The 12,727-nt window shown below is 52.7% G+C and overlaps 1 protein-coding gene across 2 annotated transcripts; it reads right to left on the minus strand.

Annotated features, from left to right (window-relative positions):
- Window positions 1-9: 9 nt before the first annotated feature.
- ACTR1A (ARP1 actin related protein 1 homolog A) lies at window positions 10-10,296 on the minus strand. 2 transcript variants are annotated; one of them, XM_025201205.1, is made up of 10 exons: window positions 10,238-10,296; window positions 9,342-9,417; window positions 8,015-8,140; window positions 6,693-6,817; window positions 5,341-5,557; window positions 3,816-3,908; window positions 2,771-2,945; window positions 1,613-1,674; window positions 1,206-1,246; window positions 10-552 (listed from the first exon to the last, which is right to left on the minus strand). In XM_025201205.1, the coding sequence occupies exons 2-10, from the start codon at window positions 9,387-9,389 to the stop codon at window positions 450-452; spliced, it is 990 nt and encodes a 329-aa protein (XP_025056990.1). In that variant the 5' UTR covers window positions 9,390-9,417; window positions 10,238-10,296; the 3' UTR covers window positions 10-449. The 2 variants fall into 2 exon arrangements, with proteins under 2 accessions (XP_025056990.1, XP_025056992.1); XM_025201207.1 differs by lacking the exon at window positions 8,015-8,140.
- Between the last annotated feature and the right edge of the window lie 2,431 nt (window positions 10,297-12,727).

The raw sequence follows: 12,727 nt of genomic DNA on the forward strand, positions 1-12,727 counted from the left end.
CATGCGTCCTGCTGACCCACAGCCGGGACCTAAGGGGGCTCTGCTATGGATTCCCAGGGCTCAGATGCTCCAGGGGGGGGGGTAGGGCTCCCCAGCTAGCGTCCCACTGGGTGGTCGGCAGCGGTCAGCTCCCTCCTGGCGAGTTCATTAAGCTATTCCCTTTCTCTAGAGCAAGGGCTGTGGCCACAGTATGGAAATTAGAGGTGAGAAAGAAAAGAAAAAAGGAATGGGTTGTTCTGGAGAAGTTCAGGCCAATGTCCCCCCGCTAAAGTAACAACAATAATGATCATCCTCATGTCCTCCTGTTCCTCCCCTCCTTGCTCAGTGACATTTGGGGCATGCTGGCGCACACGCACACACAGAGGCAGCTCCTCACAGACACCCGGACTCAGAAAAGCGAGTTTAGAAGTGGAGCGAGTCTCTGAAGAGACCCAGGACGCAGCCCAGGGCTAGAAGGTTTTCCGGTGGATGGCGCGGGCTCCATCTTCTTCGTACTCCTTCTTTGAAACCCACATTTTCTTGAAGGTGTCCAGTGAGGCCAGGATGGAGCCCCTGGAGAGGAAAAGGCAAGCACGTGAGCAGCCTGGGACAGGCCCACAGCTCTCCGGGGTGCAAACTCCTGCTCGTCCCCTGCAGAGCAGCAGCACATGGAGCTTTAGTGAGCAGACGGCCCCTGCCCCAGAGACCCAGTCAATCCGGTTCCCATCAGCTTTGGGACCCTACCGATTCATTTGCCAGTCTGGCACTGTCCCCATCTGCTCCACGGGGGAGCCGAAGCCAGGCAGTCAGGAAAGACAGCGGCGTTATTCTACAGCCCCCTACACCGGACAGTGAAAAACCACAGACCAAACACTCCTCTCGCTTCGGTCCGAATCCACAGCGACTCCCTGCAGGACCACTGGGGAGTCAGGCCTAAGGGCGCTTGCCTCCGAGACCCAGGATCTGCCCCTACCGATAGGCTGGGCATTAAAATACCAGGCAACAAGACAAGAGATGAGGGAGGGCTCGCAGCATGGCAACAAGTTCGCAGTCAGTGAGGGGACAGACCGGTCCCTGGCTGCAGTCCAGCGTGGCTTTGTGAGGGACTAAGGCCAGACGCACGGAGCACGACACAGGGCTATCGCGGCTCTAGGCCCAGTATACGGGAGTCGGGATGGGAGCACCGTAGCGCCGCGCAGGCTCAGAGAACAAAGTGCTTTACGTACCCGATCCACGTGGAATATAGCCTCTCCTGAGGAGCGGATATCTGTGGGAGAGAGGGAGCGCTTCCATTACTACCCTGCCAGGATGCCCACTGCTCCCCACATCTCTCAGACACCCCAGGTCTCCCCGATATATCGCATTAGGCAATCCTCCACCATCAGGTTACGCTGCAAGGGGACCCCAATGGTAACAGGTCTGTAGGCCGCACCCCTGCATGAGGGCTGCGTGGCGGCACCTTGCTAATGAGATGCTGCTCAAGATCCTAAAAGAGCACCTGGGCTGCTTTGGAGAGGCCGGCACCAGCTCAGAGGGCAGGGCAGCCACCTCAGCCTTGCCTGTTACATGGACTCGGGGGACGCCAGACCAGGCCAGGGGGCACAAGGGACCCTGGAGGAGAGGGTGTGCCTACCCTTATTTTGACGTCCTTGGGGGCCAGCTTCTTCACTTCGCTCAAGAGCCTGTCGCCGAAACCTGCACAGAAGAGGAAAGGGGCTGTCAGCCTGGGCCGCTGAGTGACTACAGACACAACAGAGCTTCATCCCACAGGCATCTGACGAGCAAGCCCTGCAGTCCTATGCACAGACACTTCTGGGAAGCCCACGCAACAAACCAGTCGGTTGATCCACGCACCAGGAATGCAGGGGCTTTGCTGGATGCTCTGCGTGGCATCTATCACGCCCAGCTCCCATCTCAGTTTGTCCCTGAGCACTACCCAAGTGCCATTATTATGTGACCCACTGCATGGCACTGCAAGCAAGCCAACTCTCTGTGAATGTAGCAGATCGTTAGCTGGGACGAGGGGGGTCTGGGCACGTCAGAAGCCAAGATGTCCCTTGGAACAGATGCCACGGCCCCTCCTGCATATTTAAGGGAGCAATCCTAGAACAGAGGAGTGGAGGAGCAGAAAGAGCCTGGTTCAGGCAAGGTGATGCCGGGGGCAGTGGAAAGGACACCGTGCCAGGGAAGAGCTTCACCCGGCACAGGTAGGAGCCAGACACCTCTGAAAGGTCTACAAGAGCTGGAGGAATCATCCAAAGGAAGGGAGGAAAGTGAGAGAGAGATAGACACGCAGAGGGGGAGGACTAGAGCTAACGAGATCAAACGTGAGGTTAGCAGGATTATCAGAGAACCAGGAAATTTCTTTAGGGCCCAGACCTATAATGGGCTAACACCAGTACAGCTTACTTTGGTGTACAAAACCAGCATAAGCTACACAAGTGACTAGAGCTGACAACCAGCTCTCCAGGGGCAGCTGCCAGAGCAAGTGCTGTTGCAGCACCTTGCTGCAAGATGGCATTGAGCCAGAAATGGCTGGCTTGCATTAGTAGGGGTGGCCGACTGTGGCAGACAGGGCGGGAAGCAGAAAGCCGAGGAGACTGCCTCGGGGAAGGGGATCAGAGTGGCAGAGGGTGCAGGGCTAATCTGCAGCCCGCCAGCAAAGAAGGTTGGTTTTCTTTGGCACAGAGCAAATGGCAATCCTAGGATAGGAGCTGACACGCAACACTTTCCCAGGAGCGTTACAGCAGTTCGCAGCATGTAGGCAAGGCAGAGAGATGGGAGCAAAGACCTTTGAAGAGCGTGGAGCCGCCAGACAGCACGATGTTGGAGAAGAGCGTTCGCCTCAGGTCCATGTCAGATTTCTGAATGGCAAAGACCAGCACCTCGTGGAGCCCTTCGCATTCCTCTCCGATCAGGTCCGGCCGGAACAGCAGCTCCGGGGCTCGGAAACGGGCCGGGCCAATCTGCAGCCAACACCAGGGAACAAAGCATCCCGATTCAATTCTGTACCAAGGATCCCACGTTTTGGAGCTTCTTAGCTGAAGCTTCAGAGTAACAAAGTCTGAATGCTCATGTCTGGACTCTGAACGGTTAGCCTGGTGAAGAGAGGGCTGCTCCCTTTAACACAGGCTACACTGGAATCCTTTCCACTGTATAGCTTTGTGGCTCTAAAATTACTACTACTTCACGGGTGGAAAAAAAACAGATAAAGTGATGTGTCCAAGGCCATTCAGCCAGTCAGCGGCAGAGCTAGGACCAAAAGCGGAGTCCAGATTCCCTAGATAAGTCTGATATCTTAAGCAAGACCCCATACCCCCTCCCTCTGAGATGTCATAAGGAAGGTTTTACCCTTTAGGAGCCTCTCGGTTACTCCTCAAAATGAGCATTACTTGCACCACTAGAGAAGATCCAAACCACATCTAGAATTGCTCCTGGATTTGCGCCGAGCTGATGCCTGCTCACCCTCTGTGCCTGCCCTGCATGGAAGTTCACCAGCACAGACCCCTGCACTGTGGACCACCTGGATCTTGGGCTCATTAGTTTTACTGCAAGTCAAACACCATTAACTGGGAATTGCGTTTTGACTGATCACCGAGATTCTGGCAAGAGCTGCAACCCGAAGGAGGAAGCCACGCTCAGTCAAAACTTAAAAAATGTCCTGGATGGTTCCTGTAGCTCTTTAAAGAGGAAATAGTCAGGTAATTCTTCTAGCCGGTTAAAAGAAATCCTTTTCCACCTGCAACCATGTTCTATCAAGAGATCCCACCACAGCCAGAGGCAGCGAGAAAGCAGAACTCCCCGTGAGCAATCACCCAGCGTGTGTCCTTACAAACCTCAATAGTGCTTCCATCTGGCAGGTAGTACTGGGCTTTCTCGGTCTCCAACGTCTCGTCCTTCTGCGGGTTTATTGACAGGTAACAGGCACGCTGCAGGGGAAAGAGGGGCAGGAAGAGGAATGTTGGTCAGGACATTTCCAATAAAACTCTTCTGTTGAAAGAAAATGAGGGACTTTTGGATAAAACCCCCCGGATTTTCTCTGGGAGAAGAGAAATTCCAGCAACATCTTCTACTGGGAAACCACATTTCCTTTGGGGCCCACCTGAACTGAAACACGTTAGTCTATGCCAAGCCACTGCACAGTGCTTGTGGCAGTCAGTTCTGGGTCACTCGTGCCCCCATGGGCTTTCTGCCCCAGCTGGACCAAGTTTGCCATGGTGCAGCACAGCTATGTTGCTGCAGGGGCTCACAGAAAACGTGCCCCAATGGATTTTTCTGCTGTGTTTATTCTGCAAGAAGTTTTGCTGCATTGACTTTGTGCTGATCTGGGCCGTGCACAAATGTGAATCTCTCACTGCTATGTTTCTATCACCTCTGAAGAGTCATTGGAAAGGAAGTGGAGTTCACTGCAAAGCAAAAACATCTCGACTACACAGGCTGAAGCCTTCCTACAACTATTTCTCTCTCTCTGAAACCCCCAACATGCCCTGCCCTAGAAGGTCAAGTAAGTGACAACTGTTTTGTGCCGTGAGACTGAAAAGGCGGCAGCCTGGGGTTCTCTCTCTGCCTTCAGGTGCTGAGCCTTGGCAGGGAGGAGGGGTCACGTTTTCAAGCTTCTCTTTGGAACAACAAGAGCTAAAAGCTTATTTTTTAAAACAGCAACTAAGATTGTTGTGTCATCACTCGTCTCCAAGAGCCGGGGCTTTACGTAAATCAGCATTGTGGGACCCAGAGAAGCAATACAATTCTCTGGTATTGCTCTCTGGCCACTGGACATGCCAGTCCACAGGCTGCTGGGAGTCTCCCCCCATTCTGAAACCAGCTCTAACAAATTAGAAGCAGCAGCAGGTGGTAAAATCAACTGCCCAGGTTTGGGCATTGAGCTGAAAATCATCCAAGGACTTCAGATAAAGGAGGAGCTCCAGTAGCGTGCTATGCAGCTGCACCGAGCCCAGGTCTCCAAGTAAAAACAGATCATCCCATGGCTACCCCTCGCTAGCAAGAGATTGCAAGCAGTGAGCAATCCTCGATTCCCCAGAGACCGACTCTGAAATTTCAAGGATTGACCCTGCGTGCACGCACGTGTGATTTCAAGGACTGCACTGGAAAACCAATCAAGGAGAGTTCTCTCCACCTGAGAACTGCTCCCCTCGTGCTAACCTAACCAGCAGGGCTTAATCACAACATGAAGACCCTCTGTGAGGAACAGGAGAGTTCAAGTTCAGTGGCCCACTCTGGGGGCAGGAAACAGAGGGTGCCCCCTCTGCTAAAGGGCCAGTTAAGACCGTGCTTCTCATCCCCATTTCACAGAGGGCAAAGGAATTAGCCGCAGGCAGGGGAAACACAAAGGAAGCCAGGCACCTCTTTGATGGTCTTGACGATCTCGAACTCTGACGTGGTGTGGAAGTCGTAGCCTTCTTTCCGGAGATAGAGGCGAAGGAAGCGGGAGACGTCGCGGCCGGCGATGTCGATCCTCATGATGGAGTGAGGCATGGCGAAGCCCTCGTAAATAGGGACGGCGTGAGTCACGCCATCCCCGGAGTCCAGCACCACCCCCGTGGTTCTGCCCGTCGCGTAGCTACGGCAAAGAGGGGAGGATCACATCCCAGAGCAAAAAATAATAGTGGGCTTCACAAGGATTGACAGCAGACCCAACCCAACAGAGGTCCCGACCATAATACCCCCCACCACGTGCACTCAGGATTTTAGAAGAAACCTGACTTCTCCCCGTGCTACTGTTGTGCTTGAAACTAGGCGGCAGACAAAAGCAAAGCCATTTGCAAAACTTCCTGCTCAGAACAGATTGATTTCCTGAAGCAGGATGTTCTCATGCAGTGGAAGTGCTTGTAGATGGACTGGAACAATCATTTCTGGTCAAGCTACTCAAACACGGTCACCCGCTCACAGTCCCCCACCTCAGGGCCATCCTTTTGATTGGGTTGAAGAGAACAACTTCTCACCCAGCTCTCACCCCTCCACTGATTAGCACGTGCTATTAGTAGGTAGCACAAGCCCTGAGTTCTCCTCGCCTGGGAGAGTGGCTGTTAACACCAGGCCATATGGAGAGAGAGGTTCATGGCTCTGATCAGATCAGCTCCCCTCACGGTAGCAGTTTAGTCAAGGTCCTGGGCAGCTGCCTGCATTTTAACCACTGCAAAGCCCTGCTCTGGGCAGGTCTAGACCACATGGTGGTAAAAGGGTAGTAAGCCAGGTCAGCCGTTTACACTCATGCTCCCACGGGTCAAGCTGAACAAATGCTAGGGGGAACCTGCAGCCACTCGATGCCCCGCTCTGGCCCAGCCCTACCCAGTGGGGCCTAGATGGGGAGGCTGAGCCTGCTGCAGCCTAAGGAGACTGTGGGTCTTCTGGGCCTGGCAGTGGTGACCCGTTTTCAGATTCAGGGGTCTGAGGTTTAATCCCCATTGCAAAGGGTAGGTTTTACAGGGAGCTGAAGCGTGTGCACCTCACACGAACAAGGCTCTAAAAAGCTGGTGTAGGCACAGCCTAATGGTTCAAAGGTTTCTAACTCCCCCAGAAGCATCACAATTTGCTGAGCAGCAAATTCCACCCCCGATTTGGGGGGCTCAGATTCACTCCCTGCGACACAACCAGACATTTCAAGAGCAACCTCCCAAAGGAGCAGTTCCCAGGACAGCCTCGTGCTCCTGTTTCTCCCCTTCTGGCTGGGCTGTGAGGAGAGGGCAGGTACTTACAGGCTGAGCACAGCTTGCATGGAGATGAACAGCGCCGGGACGTTGAAGGTCTCAAAGAAAACCTCAGCAGCTCGCTCTCGATTCTTGCGGGGGTTCAGGGGAGCCTCCGTCAGGAGCACAGGATGCTGGATTAGAAAGAGAGCGGAGCTCAGCTCAGCAACCTCCCTGGCTCTTCAGACACCTCTGCACTGCCTCTATGGAGAGAGGCATGTCCCACCCCCCAGCTCCTACTCAGTGCATGTCAGAGCCTGGAAATTCAGCAGTGAAACCAGGTTAATGCATCCTGGGCATGCATCAGGGAGCAGATGAGACAAAGGCCTGACAGCAGCTACAGGCATGTGCTCAGGACTACACTAAAGTGGCTGTACTTCTGGATTATGGGGCTTTGGCATGATGAGTGACAGCACACAGGCCTGTTGCCCTTCGCTCACCACGGAGGCCAGCTAGACACAGCCTTTGGATGCCCAGGCAGTGATCAGAGGGCATCATCGCTCCCTCACCCCAAAGCCCTAGTTGAGTCTGGGTAACTGGAAATAGGTCCCAGAACAACTCCTGTTCATCCACTTTAGGAACCACTGGGTAAAAGCAGCAGCCCAGAGGTGACATAGGTGAAAGACTGCAAGGGAGTACTTCCACCAGAGCTCTGTCAAGCTGTGAAACCATCTGGGAGGGTGGAAACACCTCAGGACCTGGGGCAGATAAAGCTGGACTGGGTGAAGTCCAGGGAACAGCCCTGCCCTCTCAGGGATGGATGAGATGATCTAATGGGTCTTTTCCCCATGCGTCTGCTCAAAGCTGTGTCACTCCGTTTCCAACAGAGCTGGAAAAATACAACAAGCCCTGACTACGTGTCACGGGCTGCAGTTCATCCTCAAAATAGTGCTGAAGCCCTGCAAAGCCGCTTCCAGCACAGTCTGCTCCTACAGACAACGCCCAGGCTTTGCGGCTGCTGTCACTGCTCTGCAGACTAAGGGAACAAGGTAGTCTCCTCACTCACTTTAGTCATCATTAATGAGCATTGGCTGCAGATTTGCAACAGAGGTGGAACAGCAAAGGTTAGCGCTCCTGCCCCAGCAGGGATGCATTAGCGCATGTGAATGCGCTACGCTGGATCTTCAGGCAAGCTGTGACTTTAGATTACTCGAGGCTTCTGGTCAGGTAGTTCTCCAACAATGTGTTACAGTAAAATGATAATGCCCGACTTAATTACATAGGCACGTTCAGAGCTTCTGCTGAGAAGAGCAAGGGAAAGATGCCAGAGCTTAGACGCCCTGACACTGTACACACCAAGCTCTGGGCCCGTGTGAAATGCAGCAGCTCACCTCCTCCGAGAAGGTCTGAAGCTGGTCTTTTGAATACACGTACTGCCAAATGCGCTCCATGTCATTCCAGTCCTTCACGATGCCATGCTCCATGGGGTATCTGATCGAGAGGAGGCCTCTGTGCTCCTAGCAAACAAAGCACAGGACCACAGAGATTTCCAAACAAGCTCGGCACCATCTGTTAGGCAGTGACATCACCGCGCCTCTGACAGACGGATCTGCTTGTCAGAAATCCCACTGCATGACAACGAGATGCTGTATTTAAAGAGGCCAGAAGGAATTTTAAAGGGCAAGGACTGTACGTTAGCTACAACCTCCCTTCCCACAGATACTTGCCCAGGATAAAGAAGGGATTTTCTCTCTAATACATGCTAATCATATCCTGACTCCTGATTTTGCAGTGGGGATTCCTGCAGGGAACTCCACCACAGAACACCTCCAGCTGCTGCACAGCTATCGATGAACTGGTGCATTAGCTTCCTGATGGAAAGCTGCAATGGGGAATCAAACTGGGTTTTTACAAGAGACCAATTCCAGCCCTGAACAAGTCCATTTGGGAGGGTATAGTCTGGAATCCACGCAGTCCAGGAACCGTGCGACAGCCTGTGGGGAAACACAGGCCTCTTGCTCGGTTCCTGGCTTGGTGTGGGAAGACCCAAGGTGAGGCAAGATCTGGATTTTAAGGGTCCTGAACACAAGGAGTATAGCTGCAGACAAACAAAGTCCCATCACCTGCTCTGCCTCAAGGGGCATAAATACAGATGTGCAGAGGGGCTGCAGGCAGTCACTTGTCCCCAGGAACCTGGTCCCAAATCTCAGGAGCACGTCACTCCTCTGGGAAGGGCTGCAGCTGTCCTGTTGCCCAGGGCACATGTCCAGAAGTGAATGAATGCCACCACCAGTTCAAGACTTCATGGGAGTTCAGGGAGATGGGCGTAATTCTGCACACTGGTTTGAGGCTGAGATGCTAAGCTGGACTGCCCCTTCTTAGGAAGTACCACAGAGCCCTCAATGACCAGGTCTGATAAGGACACAGAGGAAAGGCACCTCCATAAGCAAACCAAAACAGCATCCTCTAGCCAGCCTAGGAATGTGGACAGTGGAAACAGGTGCCAGTTTCTGAGCCACCGTAACATCTTTTAGCGAATCAAGCAACGGGACTGGGCTTAGGGGTTGGAGGGCACAGACGTCAGCTTGGACTGGACTGAGGATGAGTTCCTTCCTTCCCAGCCCACGCTCAGTGCTAACACAGACTTCTACTGGCCTAACTGCTGCAGTTCCTGCACTCACAGAGCGAGAGGTAGATGCAGCGAATAGGTTTCCTTACCTCTGCTTTTGGCCCGATGAAAATGTCTCCTTCTAAAGCACCAGCCATAACACGCACGTGCTTTGGTCTGCCCACACTGAAAGGGAGATTACAGAGGTTAGTGCTTCCCATGCCATACTTCCTCTGTGCCCAAACACTAACACCTCCAGGCTGCTCTCCTCTCTGGGAAGCAATTTCTACTCCCTACCCACCCTTCTCTCTCCCCTCTTCCTTGTCTTTTGTATTCATATTTCTCTCCTTATACTCTGCTTTCTGCACATCCTTCCACAGCATCAGATGAAATAAACTCGAGTTCACAAAAGCTTGTGCTCTCTCTATACAAATTTCTATTTATTTATATACATTTACACACACACACACACTTATGTATGTATATATACATATACACACACAGAGCAAATAAGATACATATATAATTTTATTTATTTAGTCTAAAAAGATGCATGTTTATACTGTCCTGTGACTGACTTCAGCCTAACGTAAGGACCTCCCTGTGCTCGTGGAAGGGACCAGGACACTCTGGTGTGAGCATGCCAGAGAGCTCTTTTGTGCACAGAGGTCCAAGCACTTGGGGTCCTCTTGCAGATAACACTCTCACGGACCTCCTTTAAAGTTGTACAGGAGCAAGGACGGTAGGATTGAGTTGAGATTGAAAACAAAGGTGGGCGAGAGCTAATTCCACCGTTGGCTTCCAAGTGCACTGTTTGTTTGGTCTTACAACTTTTCAAGCAGATTCAGAATATTGAGGCGCCACACGATAATGAACTAACAGGGCCAGCAACAGTCTCCCATCTTTCCAGTCTCTCAATTTACCTTCAGGCCATTCTTCCCCTCCACATACCACACAAATAGTCCAGGACACACCACGCACCCAACAAAATCCGGAGGGTACTTACTAGTTTGGAAAACAGTACTTCGGTATTTGATCCCCTGCAAAACCTGCTTTAATCACACCTGAGCCCTGTGGGAGGAAGAGAGAAGGGAAAAAAAATAGTAACTCTTGTTGAATGATTCTGCGTTTCATCGTAATGGACTCTGTGCTTGCAACCATTTATTATGCCATTTGCTTAAGTGCAGTAAAACCACCCCTCTCCCTCTGTGCCAGTCTTAGGTCTCCATTGAGGATTCGTGGCCAACTCTTGATATAAAAAGACGCAGGAAACTCAGAGGACCACGAGAGGGAGCAAGCGCCAGCGCACACTGACAATGCCTTGTTCTCCAGGCCTGAGCGTGAGAGCTGGAGAACGCCATCAAATGCCATCAGCGCATCCAGCCATCACCTCTGCACCTGAGAAACCCCAAACTGTCAGGGGCCATCTAGAAAGAGACATTTCTACTGCTACAGCGCCACAAGCCTGCTGAAGTCTCGACCGACCCCCAGCCCCAGACGATGCCCAGTTTCATTTGAACAACATCTCGCTAGAGGAAAGGGCAATGTGAAGCAAACAGGGCAGGCTTGGGCCAAAACCTCGTCAAGGGTTAAATGCTTCTTGGAAGGGGAGACAAAGGCTTACAGGCCTCTCGGGCACACCGTGGAGGAAAGGCTGGAGATATGGGCGACGGAGACAGGAAGGGATCTTCAGTGGAGCAAGGCCACGTGGAACAGACAAGAAAAACAGGGAGTTGGACAGGGCTTTGGAAGTAACGGGGCTCCAGGATCAAAAAGCAAGGCAGTTCCAGACAGGGTAAAAAGCTCTGGGCAGGTGACGATTTAAAGCAGGTGTGGGGTGGATGGTGTGGCACCAGGAGAGGAGCAAGGCTGGAAGCAGAGCCCCACCACAGCAACAGCACGGAAAGCAGGCAAAACCCAGCACAGCATCTCCCGGGTGGGTGGCCGATCTCGCCCCATCCACCACTTCCCCTGCTGCCGCCGGCAGCTCCTCCTTCCCCACTTCCTCCCTCTGTAGGAAGAGCATCTTGAAACAGTGAGCGGTCTCAGGGGATCTCCGGGGCTCTTCTGCAGGCAGAGCCACACACAGCCTCTCAGGGTCAGCCCGGCAGCCCAATGAGGCCTGTTCACTGAAGCAAGAGGCTTTGTGGACGAGGACACGGTGCAGCCATTACACTGCAGCCAGAGGGGAGCTGTGAGCACACGCTGGAGCAGAGTGACGAATAACGGGGCGCTCCGTTTGCTTGTGGAGACTGCAGCGAGCTGTTTGTAAGCCAGGAGGACTGTTCTGACAGCCGCGGGGGATTCCAGCTAACGCAGCGCTCCTGATCCCTGCAGCACCCAGCCAGCAATATCCTCACTACACAGCTGGAGACACAAGCCAGTCTGTCCAAAGATGCTCAGCAACTCAGCAGCAGAGCCCAGCACTCTGCCTGAACCATGCTGGCTCAGTCACCCCCTTCATGGGAGCCCTGCTCACACCGCTGGGCTGGGAGTCATCCGCAGATCACTCCTTGCACACAGAGGAATGGCCTGTGAAATAGGAAGGGTCTCTCTTTTCTTTTCTCTCTGCTAGCACACACGGCGGCATGCCGAGCTCCCTCTGTGCTAACTTGAGGGCTACGTGCCTGGCAGGGAGACAGTTTTGTCCTCTGTTATCCACCGTAGCTAACGCCGGATAAATGCAGCAGCGCCACCTCCTCCAGACCCACTGCTGCAGTCTAGATAATGACTCGACTCCTTGCCAGCTCGGCTTGCTCTGGGGGACCAGTTTCTGAAGAACAACGATGCTCCTATTTAACGCTGGACTGGAAACACCCTGCGGCCAGGCCGAGCTCGCCCATCACGTCCCGGGGAGGCTCCAGCCTGTTATATGTTCGTAACAGAAAAGTTCCAAGTCAGCTGAATGCATTTGTTCTTCAGAAACCTAAACTGGAGCTCGGCGGAGACTGGTCTTGCAGGACAGGACCCAAATGCAGCGGTTCCTTTGAGGACCCTGCAACCACCTGGCCACTCTGTATAAAAAGAGCAGACGGTGCTTCCCAGTCTGGTTAGCTTCTCCATAAAACACTTCTTCAAAACCAAGCTGCATTTGTTTGCTTCAGACCCCTGCATCTACTTAATCCTTTTCACAGTCCCGGTAGAGCCCCTCAGAAAAGGATGTTAGTGGTAAAAAAGACCCCATCAGATTACAAATCAGTCCTGAAAGAAATAATTGGGGGGAGGGGGCTTGTTGCCCTGGAGAGCAAAAATAAATGGTTCTCCCCCGCCCCCCATCCATAGTAGTGCAACTTATTAAAACCCAAATTCCTTCTTCCTTTCACCACTTAGACCAGCAGCACTCGCCTGTTTCGTCTGATAACAGAAATCTAAATAAAGTTTAAAATCAGTGAGAATAATTTAATCAAATCTCTCTGCCTATATTACCAGACTGTTGTTGGACTGCTTCACTTTGCAGGCGGGTTAGGAAAATTCACCGAGAGACTGAACGGCATTT

This window comes from Alligator sinensis, unplaced genomic scaffold, assembly GCF_000455745.1.
Source record: "Alligator sinensis unplaced genomic scaffold, ASM45574v1 scaffold61_1, whole genome shotgun sequence".
NCBI lineage: Eukaryota > Metazoa > Chordata > Crocodylia > Alligatoridae > Alligator > Alligator sinensis.

Coding starts and splice junctions, on each gene's coding strand:
- ACTR1A (XM_025201205.1), bottom strand. CDS start 9,389: ATGGCTGGTGCTTTAGAAGGAGACATTTTCATCGGGCCAAAAGCAGAG. Junction 8,141..9,341: donor TCATCGGGCCAAAAGCAGAG/GTAAGGAAACCT, acceptor TTTGTTTGCTAG/GAGCACAGAGGCCTCCTCTC. Junction 2,946..3,815: donor CAGATGGAAGCACTATTGAG/GTTTGTAAGGAC, acceptor TGTTGGCTGCAG/ATTGGCCCGGCCCGTTTCCG.